The 19,661-nt window shown below is 41.1% G+C and overlaps 1 protein-coding gene across 1 annotated transcript in view; it reads right to left on the bottom strand.

Moving 5' to 3' along the window:
* Positions 1 to 19,661, bottom strand: part of LMO7 (LIM domain 7) — a 205,145-nt gene that overhangs the window by 85,855 nt on the left and 99,629 nt on the right. Inside the window, 1 exon segment of the mRNA XM_075852339.1 lies at positions 5,187 to 5,293. Coding sequence (XP_075708454.1) covers positions 5,187 to 5,293 — 107 coding nt within the window.

Genomic DNA, 19,661 nt, shown 5'->3' with positions numbered 1-19,661 from the left:
TTTATCAAAACTCCTCTGGCATTAACATCCGCACAAAAACTGTGCCGTGGGAGCTTCACGGCATGGGTTTCCATGACCGAGCAGCTGCATGAAAGCCTCACATCACCAAGCACAATGCTAAGCGCTAGATGGAGTGGTGTAAACCACTGGACTCTGTCTGACCGAGAACACTTTTTTAGTCTAATGGACGAGTCTGGGTTTAGCAAATGCCAGGAGAGCATTACCTGCCTGACTGCATTGCGCCAACTGCAGAGTTTGGTGGAGGAGGGATAATGCTATGGGGTTTTCAGGCAATTGGCCTAGGTCCCTTAGTTCCAGTGTAGGGAAATCTTAATGCTTCAGAATACTAAGACATTTTAGATAATTGTATGCTTCCAACTTTATGGGAACCGTTTGGGGAAGGCTTTTCTCTGTTCCAGGATGACTATGCCCCAGTGCGCAAAGCAAGATCCATAAAGACATGGTTGGGTGAGTTTGGCGTGGAAGAACTTGACTGGTCCGCACAGAGCCCTGACCTCAAACCCATTGAACAGCTTTGGGATGAACAAACACGGAGATTGTGAGCCAGTCCCTCTCACCCAACATCAGTGTCTGACCTCACAAATGCTAGTCTAGATTAATGGGCAAAACTTCCCGCAGACACTCCAAAATCTTGTAGAACGTTTTGCCAGAAAAGTGGGAGATGTTTTAGCTTCAAAGGGCGGGGGACCAACTCCATATTAATGCCTGTGGATGTAGAATGGGATGTCATGAAAGCTCCTGTAGGTGTAGTGTGTAGACGTCACCATACTTATTCCATGTAGTGTATATGTACACAGCAGTTTTAGGTACGTGTCATGAGTGGTTACCAGAACCAAGCAGAACTGCATTCTGCACAAATTAAATGTTACATCACAATATATATGAAAAACAAATCTGAACATAGTTATAATATACATCTGAGTCATGGGGAGTTTGTATGTTCTCTGTGTCAGTGTGGATTTTATCCGGGTTCTGTGGTTTCCTTCTACACTCCAAAAACATGTTAATTGGCTTCCTATGCAGTTGGTCATAGGGTGTGTGTGTGCGTGTGTGTCTGGTTTAGATACAGGGAAATATTTTAAGCCCCAAGGGAGAAGGAGTCGTCCTAAAAATACACACAGTTGTATAATGATAGCACATATGTTGGTGCTATATTAACAGTAATGGAAGACTATTTTACAGAGGAGAGCACTAAGAAATTGTGTGAAGACGAACTTTACAGCCTCGAGAAGTATAATGAACCCTTTTCTGCATTCATTTTCATAGATTTATTCTCTATATTCCATTTCTATAATTATTGCATATTATAGCAAACAAGCAACCATTCTTACAGAACCATGGCCCCTAGTACAATACTACCGGGCCAGTCCTACGAACACTGTTGCCACATTTGCAGAATTTGCTACAGGAACGTTGCAGAAACGCTGAAAACCGACTGAAAAAATCTCCAGCATTTCCATCCCGTGTGAATCCAGCTGTAGGTAACGCAACACGAAGTTTCATGGTGAATCAGCAGAGTTTTGCAACGCTCATTTAGGTCTACAAGGCTTTAGACTGCTGATAGACTTGCAATCTTAAAGGGCACATGTCTGACTAGAGAACCAGCCAACAAACAGGTGGCCTAGTGGAAGAGAAAAACCTGCTGTAGCTAGCAATCTTAATTACTGGAAATATAGGCAATTATCTCAGATGAAGAATTGCATTGTGTACGCCTAGTTCTAGAGGGAAGTTTAAGAAATATTGCAGAACAGCTTCATTTTGGTTAAACGGAACCTCCCATCAGAAGAAACTATTGTATTCCTGCTGACGACAGGACAAGGCATGCTGTGCCTTATAGCCCTGGTCAACACTGCCGAACTACAGCACTAGTGACATGCACTCCTTACTAGTCAGATGAAGCAAAAAATAAAATCTATATATATATATACACATACATACAAGTATTGGGGCACACCTCAATCATTGAATTCAGGTGTTTCATTCAGTCCCATTGGCACAGTGAATATAAAATCCAGCAGCTAACAATGCAGTTGCCTTTACGAACATTTGTGAAAGAATGGGTCATTCTAAAGAACTAACCAAAATCCAGCGTGGTAATGTAATAGGATGCAATCATTGCAAGTCAGTACGTAAAATTTCTTTCCTTCTAGGTATTCCACGATCAACTGTGAGTGGTGTTATTGCAAAGTGGAAGCGTTTATGAACCACAGCAACTCAGTCACGAAGTGGTAGACCATGTAAAGTTACAGAACGGGGGTCGCAGAGTGCGGAGGCGCATAGTGCATAAAAGTCGCAATCGCTCTGCTGACTCAATAACTTTATCAAAACTCCTCTGGCATTAACATCCGCACAAAAACTGTGCCGTGGGAGCTTCACGGCATGGGTTTCCATGACCGAGCAGCTGCATGAAAGCCTCACATCACCAAGCACAATGCTAAGCGCTAGATGGAGTGGTGTAAACCACTGGACTCTGTCTGACCGAGAACACTTTTTTAGTCTAATGGACGAGTCTGGGTTTAGCAAATGCCAGGAGAGCATTACCTGCCTGACTGCATTGCGCCAACTGCAGAGTTTGGTGGAGGAGGGATAATGCTATGGGGTTTTCAGGCAATTGGCCTAGGTCCCTTAGTTCCAGTGTAGGGAAATCTTAATGCTTCAGAATACTAAGACATTTTAGATAATTGTATGCTTCCAACTTTATGGGAACCGTTTGGGGAAGGCTTTTCTCTGTTCCAGGATGACTATGCCCCAGTGCGCAAAGCAAGATCCATAAAGACATGGTTGGGTGAGTTTGGCGTGGAAGAACTTGACTGGTCCGCACAGAGCCCTGACCTCAAACCCATTGAACAGCTTTGGGATGAACAAACACGGAGATTGTGAGCCAGTCCCTCTCACCCAACATCAGTGTCTGACCTCACAAATGCTAGTCTAGATTAATGGGCAAAACTTCCCGCAGACACTCCAAAATCTTGTAGAACGTTTTGCCAGAAAAGTGGGAGATGTTTTAGCTTCAAAGGGCGGGGGACCAACTCCATATTAATGCCTGTGGATGTAGAATGGGATGTCATGAAAGCTCCTGTAGGTGTAGTGTGTAGACGTCACCATACTTATTCCATGTAGTGTATATGTACACAGCAGTTTTAGGTACGTGTCATGAGTGGTTACCAGAACCAAGCAGAACTGCATTCTGCACAAATTAAATGTTACATCACAATATATATGAAAAACAAATCTGAACATAGTTATAATATACATCTGAGTCATGGGGAGTTTGTATGTTCTCTGTGTCAGTGTGGATTTTATCCGGGTTCTGTGGTTTCCTTCTACACTCCAAAAACATGTTAATTGGCTTCCTATGCAGTTGGTCATAGGGTGTGTGTGTGCGTGTGTGTCTGGTTTAGATACAGGGAAATATTTTAAGCCCCAAGGGAGAAGGAGTCGTCCTAAAAATACACACAGTTGTATAATGATAGCACATATGTTGGTGCTATATTAACAGTAATGGAAGACTATTTTACAGAGGAGAGCACTAAGAAATTGTGTGAAGACGAACTTTACAGCCTCGAGAAGTATAATGAACCCTTTTCTGCATTCATTTTCATAGATTTATTCTCTATATTCCATTTCTATAATTATTGCATATTATAGCAAACAAGCAACCATTCTTACAGAACCATGGCCCCTAGTACAATACTACCGGGCCAGTCCTACGAACACTGTTGCCACACTGGTGGCTACATAGAGCAGGCAAAGCATTTAGGACTTAATCATTATCCTCGAAGTGGTTGAACACTCATATGGGCATTTCAAATTGCTTTTACTATGTACAATAGTTGTAATAAAGTAAACATTATCTTATGCTCGTAGCCATTTAGGAAGTTGAGGGATCTGTGGTTTATGAAAATAGTGAGGTGAAAAACAGTATTAAATGTAATAAATGTGTAGTGAAAGCAAAAGCCATCCACGTTGTGATATCACTAGTAAGGTGTTTTTAAGCAGCCTGTATAGTACATGGCGTATAATATGTACTACAGTTAATACTTATTATAGAACCTGCCAAAACATGCAGTTCCCATGAGTTATAATTACGGTCTACTACAAAAACTGGTAAGGCAGAAACTTTCTATTTGTAGCTCAGTGAAACATACAGTTACCACCTAAAAAAAAAACTGTTCTGCAGTCTCATGCTTTCCCTTACATTACAGCAGAGGAGTACATGTAGTACTTTACTCTCCTAATAAATCAGGGATCCCATATGCAGGTGATAGACAAGTGATGATATAAATGTGGTATACAGAAAGCAGTCTTTCTACATTTACTTCCACAGAGCAACCTATAGATGTGCGTGTGTCAAACTGTGCCCTCTTTGAATAGAGTCTCCCTGGGATCAGCACTCCGGGACCACATTTTAACACCTCCTATAGAAGTTAAACAAAATATAGAAACCATTAAACAAAACGGTAGCAACGCAAAAGGGGAAAACCAGGCCAGGTATCGTTCTTCGTGTATTCAGCGTGAGAGAACAGATTAACAAAACGTGCTGCATCCTATAGAGCCTCAACAAAATCGTAGCTTGGTCATGAATTCTCCAAGTGTGTGACGTTACAGTTTTGTTACTTAACACATTAATAACAGTAAAATATCCCATGTGTTCTGCAATCCTATATTTAATTCAGTACTTAGATTAAAAATTGATTTGTTGTACACATAGAATATAATCTTGAACCCCTTTCTTTGGTCACCACTTTCCCACAAAATACTGTAGTTGAGTAGCTAGTGGCCTAAGGATGTGGCACTAGCACAGCTATTACTGCATCAATTGCCAGGGCTCTCAAAGTCGCCTTCATTTCCTGTAAAATTCAGGCCCATGCAACAATTTCTAATCTACTGCTATAAAGTGGACCGGTATAGCGTTGTATCTCAAGTTCTATAAAAGGGAAAACCTATGCAGTGCCAATATGAACTGTACTTCAAGCAAGGTTGGATAAGCAAACCAAGAGTGGAATACAGGTCAGACTAGCTCTCCTGCTGTACAACATAACTAAACAATGAGACGGCATACTTATTCTGCTACTGTCAGTTTAGAGCTCCCTCTGACAAATTAGGATTCTGTCACTTACACCTTACTGAAAACCCAATGCGATATAATAGACCATGCAACTTACTTGACAGTGACACGATTTGATAAATCCTGAAGATCCCCAGGGTGAAAAAGTTGAGCTTCTTTCAGTCCGAGTTTCTCGCACGCCCGCAAGAAAACATTAATATTATCCTGAAAAGGCAAGTGGAAAAATGATTGCTTAGCTGAGCAGTTACAAATCAAAACTGCTTATCGAAGTCCAAAACTCCAAAGTCCACAAGAAGCCGCAGCAGAGATAGAGAAAATGCAGTGAGCCTGGAAGATGTATAGTAATAATATTTCATGAATAACAGGAGGCTGTCTCTAATCTGTGCGGCCGAGTGACGCTGCAGAGATTACCTGCTGCAGTCCGTGATCAGAAAAGTACACTTTGATGTCAGATCTACAAACAAACGCCCTCTTTCTGTCTTTGCACGACAAACCTCACCTCTTAGGACTTTAAAAATAACTGCAGCTAATGACATTGACCCACCCAGAAACTACTGCCAGCGCCGGCATAGGAGGCTGAGGAAACAGAGGAGGGACATGCTGTTTCTATAGAACACAGAATGACTGGGACACTGCACCTGGAATCTAGGTTTGGCCGCCTAACAAGATCTTGACAGAATGTGAACATACGCAAACAGTAGGTAAAAATGTCACAGCTATGACCTAGTACAGTAAAAACGTTAAAAGAAATAAAAGAGAAAAGAATTCAGGAGTGGTACATTACTCATATGGCTGCACCTGTTAAGGGCTACTTGCTGAAGCCAGTCCTATAAAAAGCTCAGCTGCAACAGCTGACCTGCAAGGACAAAACTAAAACCAAAAATTCTTAAAGGGGAACTCTGGGACAGAGTAATTGCAGCTATAAGTTTAAACAGAGGTGGATAAATGCGCATCCACAAATCGTGGTCCCCTGCAGCGACAGCACTTTCCTTGTGGAAACTAAGATGACATTTTTGTATCGGAGAGAACACCTTGAAGTTCAGATTGTGTTGGGCTACACTTTTTCCTCAAAATAAAATCACTCTACATTTTGTTTTTTTTCCTGTGGTTGTGGGTCGATTTTGTGTATACGCAAATTCTGGACATGAGGTATCAATTAACATGGCTCTCAATGTTGCCAAACTTCACCATCAAGCATCTAGAATGCCAAGATCAAACTTTATGTTCAACTAGATATATGACAAAATACGGACCAGAAATGTGTTTAAAGAGGCTCTGTCACCAGATTATAAGTGCACTATCTCCTACATAATCTGATTGGTGCTGTAATGTAGATAACAATGGTTTTTATTTTGAAAAACAATCATTTTTGAGCAAGTTATGAGCTAGTTTCGATTTATGCTAATGACTTTCTTAATTGACAACTGGGCGTGTTTTACTTTTTAGCAACTGGGCGTTGTACAGAGGACTGTATGAGGCTGACCAATCAGTGACCAATCAGCGTCATACACTTCTCATTGTTCCAGCCCAGGTTCTTTCACTTCACAATCACACTGGAACAATGAGGAGTGTATAATGCTGTTTGGTCACTGATTGGTCAGCCTCATACACTTCTCTGTACAACGCCCAGTTGGTAAAAAGAAAACACGCCCAGTTATCTATTAAGAAAGTCATTAGCATAAATCTAAAATTGCTCATAACTTGCTCAAAAATGATCGTTTTTCAAAATACAAACCACTGCTGTTATCTACATTAGAGCGCCAATCACATTATGTAGGAGATAGGGCACTTATAATCTGGTGACAGAGCCACTTTAAGGGTATACTGGGGAATTCTAGGATACACAAGCATTTAACTGTAAGGTCTTTTTATTTATTTATTTTTAAGCCCATTCACAAAATAGGTAATGGAAAACCTCAAGTAGAAACATTCCCTAGAATGACTTCTTAAAAAAGCATTTTTTAGGGGTATTGGTGAATGCAGCTTAGTGACAAAAGATTCCTATGGTAAGTGTGAGGTCCCAAACATCCTAAAGATGCTCACTAGAAACCATATAATGGGTCATGTGTGGGGTGTGCACGGTGACTCACTGGTTAGTACTCTTGCCACGCAGTACGGGGTTTCTGGGTTTGAATTAGGCAGAATCTGCATGGAGTTTGTATATTTTACCCGGGTTTATGTGGCTTTGCTCTGGGTACTCCAAAACCATACTAATAAAGTTAATCGAATAGGCTCTATTGTGTATGTGCAAAATAAGGAAATTAGATTGAGAACCACATGTGGGATAGGGACTAATAACAATCTTATAACAGCGCTGCAGGATATGTTGGTGCTATAAAGGCAACAAAATTTAAAAAAATATATAGTAAATAAACAACATTATGTATACAGCACTGCAGAATATATTTGAGTCATATCAGTTACAAAGCAGTCTACTAAGAAAAAAGTCAGATATGGAAAATGACTAACAGAATAAAAGCCAATCGGACAATGGAATGGATCCTTAATATGGACTCAAAACAGAGCTATTGAGATCCAGGCATACAGGTGCCATGGATGAACAACTCTAAGACTGCACATACAGATCTCTTCACAAAGTGCTGACACCTACTGTAACCCATAGGCAAATAATACCACATGGAAGGAAGAAATGGTCCCACCCAGTCCATTTGCTTTACAGGATGTTCTATTATAATCATTTGTCATGCTGCTTTGAATATGCAAGGAAGCTTACTGGGATCTGGCATATGGCTTTAGTACACAAAAGTCCAAAAGGCCTGCCTGGCAATGCAAACTCAGAAGTGAACGCAACTTACTGCTCCATTACAATATCAAGACCGTGAGCACAAGAGTCTCCAGGTAAATTCTGCTGCCGGGATAAAGAACCTGGTTTATATTTTATGCTGTAAATAAAAATTAAACATAAATAAATAAAAAGTGTTCTTGAAGCTGAAAATACCGCTTACCTACTGCCCCAGTATTTTTTGGATGCTCATAAATAAGGGATATCACCCAGACTCCTGACATAGTAGGCAAACCTCCCACCAGGCCATGCTGACACATACGCGGCTTCCTGTCTGTCAGTGGAGGAAGAATTACTTGAGCGTTGAAGAGGCAAGCGTACACACACAGAGCAATAATGTTGTAACCGAGTCACACCATTACCACACTGTGGAAGAACCACAAGTACTTGTGGGTTTTTTATTGTGGCTCCGCAGTGATTGCAGTACACATGACTCTGTACTTACGAGTGGTTTTTCCACTGTGTTGTAATGGAACAGTGCTCAACTTTGGGACCCAAAGCTTTGGGTGACAATATAACAAAGATTTTTTATTTCTGCTAACTGATCCGCTATTCTGATGGATACATTTTTTCAAAAAAATAAATAGCACTATTTTTCTCCATGTGCCTGGTACTTCAGCTCAGCAGAGGTGCAATACCAGACAGCCCACGGACGGAAAAAAGAAAAGTGCTGTTCCTGCAAATTAGCAGACATTTTTTTTTCCTAATCTTGAACTACCCCTTTAAGAGTGATAACACTATGTCGATTCAAGTAAAGGGTGGGTGCGTATTCGGGTCACGATGTGACTACCAGAGTGGGTGCAACTCTGGCTGATGGAGGAGTGACGCCTCTAAAATTAATATGTCCTCAATAGATCAAGTGAATAGTGGAGGTCATGAACGGTAAGGCCTTATTCACACGAACGTGTAATACGTCTGTGTGATGGCCGTTAAAACAACTGACCTCACACGGCCCTACATAATTGAATGGAGCGGTTCTCAAGGTCATTGTTTAAACGGACCGTGGGAAGGGTCCATTAAAAAATAGGACATGTCCTATTTTTTTGCGCTTCACACATCCCTCCATAGACTAGTCTATGGGGGATGCGTGATAACGCATCCCACAGGAGTGCAGCACGGATGCACCTCGGATGTGAAAAACTGCAGTTTTTCACGTCCGAGGTTTCATACATTTAAGGCTATTGTTAGAGTCCAAGAGAGCGTAGTGGTTGTGCTCTACGGAAGATTTCGGACATCTACAAAGAAAAAAATCTAAAAGTCGGCAAAACAGATGGCAGTGCACAGGGACATAAAATGATCTATTCTGCTTGCTTCCCAACAGCTATGCCTTTTATAAATGCTTGCCAGTCTACTTAGTGAAGGTATTTTCCCCTTCACCCCATCAATAGTTACAGTATAATAAAACTCATCAACACTATACTGTGTTTCTTTCCATAAAAGTGCCATGCTTAACACACGTATGCCCCTGGCAAGATAGGGAGGGGGGGGGGGGGAGCGGGGCAAGGAATGATCTTTCAACATGCTTATATTTGTAAAATTAAGTTCACTGGGTAACTGGCCGATTGCCACTTTAGAACCAGAGAAGCTTTAACATATTTTCTGAAAACGTTCGCACTTAATGTCACTTTCATTGACAAGTTAAGAAAGCATCTTTTGTGTGATGTATGTGTCAAACCAAGGCACAAGAAGATTAACCAGAGCAATAACTCAAGGTAAAAAAAAAAAAAAAAAAATACAAATATATATATATATATATATATATATATATATATATATATATATATATATATAAATCTCTAGAGAAATTTTGAAAAAAAATAAAATAAAGGTGTAAGGCTCTGTTCACATCACATCTGACAACATCATGACACCTTGAAGAATACTGTGTGAACCCTTAATTGTACTGTATGTAGGTGGTAGCATTAATTGTAAATGCAGCTATTTAGTTTTGCCGTCCACCCACCTACATGATTAATGGTACCAGCTACATAAATGGTAGAATTAATTGTTCTGTGGCTGGGTGGTAGCACTAAATAGCCGCATTTATTGTACTGTGGATATTGGCCATAAATATGCACTGGCCGCATACAGCATTTACTGAAAATCGAAAATGTACAGGGGGTATTAACCCCTTAATGACCGCCGATAAGCCTTTTTACGGCGGTCATTAGTGGGCTTTATTCTAGAGCGCCGCCATTCTACGTCGCTGCTGTAGAATAAAGTAAACAGAGCAGGGAGCCGTCAAATCTCCCTGCTCTCAGCTGCCAGAGGCAGCTGAGGGCTGGGGGCGTCCCTGCTCTGCCGGGTGAGATCGATATTAGTATCGATCTCACCCGTTTAACCCTTCAGATGCGGTGCACAATAGCGAGCACCGCATCTGAATGGTTTTGGAGAGAGGGAGGGAGCTCCCTCTCATCTCACTGACACCCGGCGATAAAATCGCCGAGTGTCTGTCTTCTATGGCAGCTGGGGGTCTAATAAAGACCCCCAGGTCTGCCTGGAGCGAATGCCTGCTAGATCATGCCGCAGGCATGACCTAGCAGATGCCTGTCCGTTTTAAACGGACAGGCAGTAATACACTGCAATACAAAAGTATTGCAGTGTATTATAATAGCGATCGGAGGATAGTGAAAGTCCCCTAGTGGGACTAGTAAAAAAGTAAAAAAATGAAAAACCCACTTTTTCCCCTTACAAAATGCTTTACTATTAAAAAAAAACTACAATAAAGCAAAAAAGTTACACATATTTGGTATCGCCGCGTCCGTAACGACCCCGACTATAAAGCTGTTACATTATTTAACCCGCACTGTGAATGCCGTAAAAAATAAAATAAAAAACAATGGAAAAATTGCTGTTTTCTGTTAATCCTGACTTTAAAATAATGTGCTAAAAAGTGATCAAAAAGTCGCATCTACTCTCAAATGGTACCAATAAAAACTGCAAGTCGTCCCGCAAAAAACAAGACCTTATACAGCTATGCCGACGCAAAAATAAAAAAGTTACAGCTCTTCGAATGTGACAATGGAAAAATGTAAAAAATGGCTTGGACATTAGGGCCCAGAATGCAAGCAGGGGGAAGGAGTTAAGCATTGTATAAGGATACTAACCATGCATTGAATTCTGCCGTTAATTGAGGGAAACCGTTCACCTCCACATTGAGCGAAATCAACTTTCTCTTGTTGCTTTTCAATCGTGTTGGATTTTATAATTTGTGATTGATTTACGCATGAATCTTCATCAATGGCAACATCGCCACGTAATACGCTGCAACCTAAGTACATTTGCCTAAGATCCCAATGGAGCAAAGCTTTGGGAGTACTTGGTTCAAATTTCCTTGACTAGGGGGAACTAGCTTTTATACCCGGCGTGGCTTGGGAGGTTGACTTACAGTATAGATAGAGTAAAAGCTCACTATTTAAATACCCAATTATGTGTTGTAAGGCCCCATGCAAACGACCGTAGAATTCATCCGTAATTATGGACCCATTCACTTCTATTGCCCATGGACCTCTTCCTGTATATTTACAGGAAGGTGTCCGTGCCGTAAAAAGGATCCGCAAAAGATAGGACATGTCCTGTTTTTGCTTTTTACGGACCGTACTCCCATACTTTATATGGGAGCGCGACCCGCATAATAATTAGAGTATTAAAAGTTAACTTACCTGCTCCTTCCTCCAGTCCGGCCTCCTGGGATGACGTTTCATCCCATGTGACCGCTGCAGTCAATCACAGGCTGCATCGGTCACATGGACTGCCGCGTCATCCAGGGAGGTCAGACTGGATGTCAAGAGGGACGCGTCACCAAGACAACGGTACGTATGAACTTCTTTTACTTTCAATCGCTGCAAAAACTCTGCCCAAAAGAGCTGCCCCCTTCTCTCTTTCCAGTACTGATAGAGAGAAGGGGCTGCCGATTAGTGCATAGAAAACGTGTCTAAGTACGGGTGGAATACTGGTGACACCGGACCCAATGTTATTGTAAGCACCATTAAATATCCTTAACACTATGATCACATGATCAAAAAAATGTATTCCCTTTAGGAAATAAAAGTCCTAAGCCAGTGCTTCTAGACTAAACTACGACGTGGTGGATGAGGGGCGGGGACTTCTGATTCATGCCCATTTGGCATCATTTTTCCTCGCTCCCCATCTTTACCATTAGTCCCTCCATTGCTCATTGCTTCTCTATGCATTTTAGTCCCTCAATTATACGAGACAGGACAACTGTCCTGCCTATGTGTAAACCTGCTGTGGCCTGCTGTGTTAAGCAATTCAGCGAGGAATGATGTACGTTGCAGCCAATTATGGGCTGCCACGTCATCAATAGGGGCAGAGCCTGTCAGTGCAATCCGTTACCTGGGGAACACATGTCCAATCAAAAATTGGGCTTCAAACAAACTTTCGAAAATATATATAAGACTAGGCTTAGAAACACGTGTGTAAATTTATACAATCATTAAAAATGATCAGTCTGCTATTTCTTAATCTTATGTATATGGTCATCAGATTTCGGTGGGACCCAGGGAAACTGAGAAAGGTAGGATATATTTCTATGTAATTAGAGAAAGAGAAAAAGAAAAAGACAAACAAATAGAACTTTCTTGGTGTGGATCCAGATCGTTACCTATAAGTATTTGTATACACAAAAGACCAAAAAAAAAACCCAGGATCACGCACGCAGAGGTTTTTTTTTCCATTTCTTTTGAATCCCCTTGTGGCTTTGGCTTAAAAAAAATAAAAATAAATAAAAAAAAGCCAAATACTGCAATCAAACTTGTGTGCGTGATCCTGGCCTTAAGCGAAGAAAACGCTTGCGGGGAAAAAAGCAACATGCTCTTTTTTCCTGTGTTTCCATCTGACCTCCCATTGAAAATCAGTGTGGGGGGTGGGGGGGGGGGGGGGAAAGCATTTTTCACTGACTTTTATGCCCGCAGCACTCAATGGCCGTAGCTGAAAAACACCACAAAAAACGCTTCAAAGAAAGTGCATGCAGGTCAAAATCTGCCTCAAAATTCCTGAAGGAATTCTGAGGCAGATTTTTCTGCCTGCAAAAAAGTCCTTGTGAACATACCCTTAGGCTATGTTCACACGGAGTATTTTGCAGAGTTTTTTGATGCGGAAACCGCGGTGTTTTATGCCCGCGGCGCTCAAAATAGGCGAATTTTGAGGCAGATATTCCTCCTGCAAAATACTCCGTATGAACATAGCCTAAGGCCCTAGTCACACAGTTTTTTTGCAGGCAGAATATTCTGCCTGGAAAAATCAGCTCCAGTTTTTTTAAAGTGGTTTTGCGCCACAGGCATTTTGACATGTTTTTTGGCGTTTTTTTTCCTATTTCTTCAACAGGCAGAGGCAAAAAACACGTAAAAAACAAAACATAAACTGAACAGGGCCTAAAAGGGGTTTTCCAACTAATAAACAGGTTTTTGCTCATTTAAAGAGGACCGGTGATGTTTTGTTTTTTTAAACCACATATCTCCCATTATTCCCGGGGTGCTTTAAATTGCAGCGAATGTGGAAACCGAATAATAGAAGCAGTGTACTCACTGCAGTATGCGAGTACACTGCTAATATACATTTCGGACCCTCGTCGCGCTGATTATGATTTAATAGATTTTTACTACGATGCCGGGGACTGAAAGTCTAGTAGCAGTTTAACTTCATGACGACACGACTAGTCAAGTGACCGGCCCCCGCTGTACGCTATGTAATCGCTGTACTACTACAGGCCGGTCACATGACGACGAGTCATGTCGTCATAAAGTTAAACTGTGCCACTAGACTTAGTCCCCCGGCATTGTAGTAAAAATCTATTAAATCATTATCAGCACGCTGGTGGGCCGGAATGTATATTAGCAGTGTACTCGCATACTGCAATGAGTACACTGCTAATAATTTTCGGCCCCCACATAACCTCTTTGGTTTTGGAATGGGATGTCCTAACGGCTTACATGTGGGGTGTCCTCATACTTTTGGCCATATAGTGTATATAAGCCTTGTAAATGGTGTTTAAAGGTGTACCCTTTAAGAAAGGTTTAATTTCCACACTAGGAGATTTCCATTGTCCTGGAAACAAATGAACTTTCTTTCCACAAGAAATGTACACCTTACAGTGTATTTCACACTGTCAAAGAATCATGGAATTTATTACTGTAGCAGCAATATACAATCTCTTAGCAACACATCAAGATAAATATGTGTACAAGTATAGGGTGTTATGCAATCTCCAGTTCTCACAGAAATCCTTATTAGGGAAAAGATATGATAGTTATGTTGCATGGGTAATACACACCCATTACAGCTATGTTGAAGGTGTCCAGCCTAGCAGTTTTCGCAACGCAAGTTATACGTTCCATTATATCAGACGCGTAGCTAGGTTCTCCTGCACCCGAGGCAAAGATTGATTGGTGTCCCCCCCTCCAACTTCTCTCAACATTTCATTCCCCCTCTACATGTTTGCCTTCTCTACCAATCAGAGGTGTCATTTTTTTCTACATATTTTAGTGCAACTCGCATGAAGCCATTTGTACATTTTAAAAGAAATAGTTACATAAAGGGAGTTACCATAAAAAAAGAAAATATAATTAATTAGAGGTCAAACACCGCCCCCTTCCCTTGTCGATGGCGCCATACAGCCCCATTCCCTTGTCGATGGCGCCACAAACCCCCTCGTAGAAAGAAAAAAAAAAAAACGTACCAAGCCCTGCTCCAGGACCATTGCGTAGGCCAGCGTGATCCAGTGACGTTATCACGCCGGCCTGTGCTGGGACTCCGAGCATCTTACAGGCTGTAGGCCTAATCTGATCTGTAGTCTAGTGATGGCAGAGCTGGGAGCTGCTCCGCCATAGTATTCAATTGTATCTGCGTCCTGAGGACTCTGATACAAATGAATGTGGCAGTAGCTAGCAGAAGGTAAGCTAGCTGATTGTTTTAATACATCTGCTCTGCGGCACATCGTAGTTGCGCCTGTGGCATATGCCCCGTCTGCCCCCCCCCCCCCCCAGCTACGTCCCTGCAGTATATGATTGATTTACTACACGATTACGGTTTTATTTTAAATTTAATCTTTATTAGGTGTGCATTAAAATTGATCAAATGGCCAGTATGTGCACTGCATCAGAACTCTGGGATTATATGTATGCCTTTAATTACAGAACTGGGGTAATTTCAGGGAGAGCTATAGACGCTCCTGTGCTTACACCAAGTTCATTAAGCTACAAATTTACTCAGTTTCCCTGTTCCTTTGCCCTCAAATGCAGCCCGTTGCAGAGGGCGCACCCCAAGGTTACAGTTCTGTCTTTACAGTGTCCCTGCACTCTTCTCATGGGTAATTTCAGAATCTGTTTTAAGTTTTGCTGTAAGTCAGCTCTTCAGGGAGCATTAGGTTGTGTGTGTTTAGTATGCAGTATGCAGTTCTAGTTTGGTAGTGACCACGTGCACTCATAACGCCCGTGCCTAATGTCACCTAGATGATCACCAGTTAGTCTGCGGAGTTCACTAATAGCTTTTCCCACACATGCTTGGGAAAGCCGCAAGTCATCTAATAGTTTACCCCTTTCGTCTTACAGTTGATAAAGTCCTTTATCACATATGGTGATCCCGTTATGCAACTCCAGAAGCTGTTGGTCGCCCTCATGTGTCTACAAGCGATGCAACCCCTACAAACAGTAACTTCTTATTGTTATAGATGGCAACCGAAACCGATTTGAATGTGGGGTCAAGAGAACCACTTTAAAACCGGAAAACGAACAAACTCAAAAGGACAAAAAAAATTGGAACTTGTAATGAGGCCAACAGCAAAGTCTGCATTATTTCACAATACTGGAATATCCTGAGGAAAGATCTAGACCATAACATGTCGCCTCTAAATGCGGGAGTGGTAGGACTCAATAAAAAGCAGATGGACCAGGTCGAGGTTATCTAACCCTAAAACACTGACCGCTAAAAAGCATGGATGAGTCACTGCTGAATAAGAGTAGGTCCATTTGGGACCGAATTGACCACACAAAACGAACCTGTCTGAGTGGATCAATGGTCACCCATGTGATGTCATCCAGGCAACTTTCACCCCATACCCCCAGGATAATGGTCAAGCCCAGTATGTGGACTCTGCGATCGGCTAAACTAGAAAGACACGATCAGGGGCCAATCGGGTCAACATAAGATTGAGCCATCAGATGAATTGAGGGCAAAAGAACAGAGAAATTGAGGAAGTTTGGAGAACAACTGAATGGAGGCAGCTTTATTAAAGATCTACACTGTTTTCTTTTGAGACTTGAATTTTTACACCGCCACAGACACTTTACAAAAAAGTGGGCGAGGATTAGTGGGAGCGGCCACCATGGCCCAACATATTCACTATAATTTACACCAGAAACTGGTGTAAATTTTTGCTTTAATCTACCCCAGCTCATAGTTGGCGCAGCTTCCCTTTCTGGCACACAAACAGCCAGAGATGCTCCTAATTTATTGGAGATAGACAAAATAGACGAGGAGACAGCACTTCCAACATATGTCAGCTTTTTAATCACCCGTGCAACGTTTCAGTCCAGCAGGACCTTTCTCAAGCGACGGGTGATTAAAAAGCTGACATATGTTGGAAGTGCTGTCTCCTAGTCTATTTTGTCTATCTGATATTGGGGACCGCGGATCCGGTCCTATTGAGGCGTGCACCCACTTGTGGTCCAGTGCTGTGGTAATTTTCTGCTTTTAATTTATTGGAGAGGCATCGCCCGAATGCTGTGTAAAATGCAAGTCTTAATAAAGGCCTAAGGGTGGGCACAGGAGTGACAAGAGCACTCCCTGATATGATCCCAATTCTGTCTGAATACTAAACAGATCCATATAATCCCAGAAGTGGTTATGCAATGGACATACCAGTCATTTGGTCTATTTTAATGCACACCCAATAAATGTTACATTTATTGACTTTTCTAAAAAGTGGGCACCCTCCTTCGGACCAAGCAGGGCAATAGTGAACTAGTCAATAAGCAGTGATTATTTACTACATATAATTAAACATAAAAAAAATGCAAATGGGATGCATCTGAAAACGGTGGTATAGAAGTGATACACCTATCAAAGGATTGTGTCTGACAACAGGGAAGAAAAAAGGGGGGGTCTGATCCCCCCCCCCCAAGATACAACGCCAGACTTGTCCATGAGTTGTGTGTAGAATTGAAGCTCAACCCTATTCACCTGAATGTAGCTGTGCTGCAATTCCAGGCACAGCCCTCTCTGACAAAACAGACCTATTTTTCTAATCTCACACAATCCCCTTTAAGCCTTATTCAAATGAACGGGTGTCAAATTGGCCGTGAAGAACGGCCGTTTTTCACAGCGATTTTTAACCGTGCGGGACCCGTTTTCTCTCGGACTTGAGTCTATTGAGGGATCCGTGAAAACGGACAAAAATAGGACATTTCCTATTTTTCCACAGGCCTTTCACACGGTCCGTTAAAACAATGGCCGTGTGAACAGCCCCATAGAAATACATGCAGTCGTGCGACGAATGTTAAACAAATGGCTGTCACACAGACGATTTACACGTTTGTCTGAATAAAGCCTTAAACAAAGAATTATCTATATTATAGGTCATCACTGGTGTTTGATGGTGGCCTACAATTTTTCAGGGCGACTACGGACTACTGAATTCACATCTATTTTACTTTTTTTATTTTATTTTTTTTAACTAAAACAATGTATTATAGTGTTTAGTGCAACTTTGTAATTGATTTAATAAAAAAACCACAGAAAACACAAAAAATAAACAAAAAACTATTTGAGATACAGCTTCTATATATCCTGGATACACAGAATCTTGCTCCGAAACCAAAATCTGCCAGGTCATCGGGACTGACTGCTTCAGTGAGTGGGTGCTGCTGGTCTCAGACACGCAGGATTCAGCGGTTATCGATCACATCTAAGTTAAAGTTTCCAGTTTCCATAGCCTTTAATGTACTGGAAGTACAAATAAATTAAATAAAGTAGAAAAAAATATTTACCGAATTGGAAAGCAAATGTGTGTACCAAGAGACACTAATCTTCCGCACAATGTACATGTTGTAAAGCTACAGTACATTTTTACTCCATTGGAAACAAAGGAGGCTTTGGGCAGTCAGATTTCCGTTCATTGTGAGAAAGCTGCTGATCGTTGACTTTGCTTCCAGCATAAATCTAGAATAATACTTTGTTAATTTTATCTGTCTTTGTAAGGTGGTCAATCTGAATTTCTGTTTAACGTAATAACGTCAGAATGCTTAAACCTATCCAAGCGATTCTGAGATTGTTTTCTCGTGACACATTGGTCTTCATGTTCGTGGTAAAATTTGGTCGATATATTCAGTGTTTATTGGTGAAAAATTGCAAAATTGAGAACATTTTGAAAAAAAAGCATTTTTTCAGAATTTAAATGCATCTGCTTGTAAAGCAAAATAGTTACTAGTTCACATTTCTCATATGTCTATTTTAGATTGGCATCGTTTTTTGAACATTTATTTATATTCTTGGACGTTACAAGGCTTAGAACATAAACAGCAATTTCTCATATATTTAAGAAAATTTCAAAAACCTTTTTTTTAAGGTACATGTTCAGTTCTGAAGTGGCTTTGAGGGGCCTATGTATTAGAAACCCTGATAAAACACCCCATTTTAAAAACTAGACCCCTCAAAGTATTCAAAACCGCATTTAGAAAGTTTTTTAACCCTTCAGGCATTTCACAAGAATTAAAGCAAAGTGGAGGTGAAATTTGCAAATTTCATTTTTCTTGCTGAATTTCAATTTTATTAATTTTTTTTTCTGCAACACAGAAGGTTTTACCAGATAAATACTACTAAATATGTATTGTCCAGATTCCGCAGTTTTTAGAAATGTCCCACGTGTCTCTAGTGTGCTCGTGGACTAAAGCACAAGCCCCAGAAGCAACTAGTGCATTTTGAGGCCTCTTTTATTAGAATATATTTTAGGCAGCATGCCAGGTTTGAAGAGGTGTTGAGGTGCCAAAATAGTAGGAATCCCCGAATAGTTACCCCATTTTGGAAACGACATCCCTCAAGGAATTAATTTATGGTTGTTGTTACCATATTGACCGCACAGTTTTTTCACAGCACCTATTTGAATTGGGCTGTAAAATTTAAAAAAATGACATTTTTTCCAATAAAATGTCATTTGTGATCAAAATTTCTTATTTTCACAGGGAACAAAATACCCCATTTTCTTGCCCAATTTGTCCTTAGTGTGGCAATACCCCATTTGTGGTGATAAACTGCCGTTTGGGCCCATGTGAGGGCTCAGAATGAAAGGAGAGCTAGGTGTTTGTTGGAGTCCAGATTTTTCTGGATAGGTTTTCGGGTGCCATGTCGCATTTGCAGAGCCCCAGAGGTATCTAAGCAATGGAAACCCACCAGAAGTGACCCCCATTTTGGAAACTACACCCCTCAAGGAATTCATTTATGGGTGTTGTGACCATTTTGACCCCATAGTTTTTTCACAGAACTTATTTGAATTGGGCTGGGAATTAAAACAAAATTAATTTTCTCCAATAATCTGTAGTTTTGGCTGAAAATTTCTTATTGTCACAAGAAATAAAATAACAGATTCTGTTGCAATTTGTCCTGAGTGCAGCAATACCCCATTTGTGTTGATAAACTTCCGTTTGGGCCCATGGGAGGGCTCAGAACGAAAGACCAAAGACATACAACCCATAAACTGTAATGTGGGTTCTCCCGGGTATGGCAATACCCTACATGTGGCTGTTATCAGCTGCCTAG

Source organism: Rhinoderma darwinii, chromosome 2 (genome assembly GCF_050947455.1).
Source record: "Rhinoderma darwinii isolate aRhiDar2 chromosome 2, aRhiDar2.hap1, whole genome shotgun sequence".
Lineage (NCBI taxonomy): Eukaryota > Metazoa > Chordata > Amphibia > Anura > Rhinodermatidae > Rhinoderma > Rhinoderma darwinii.
This window is presented reverse-complemented; position numbering and strand designations above follow the sequence as displayed.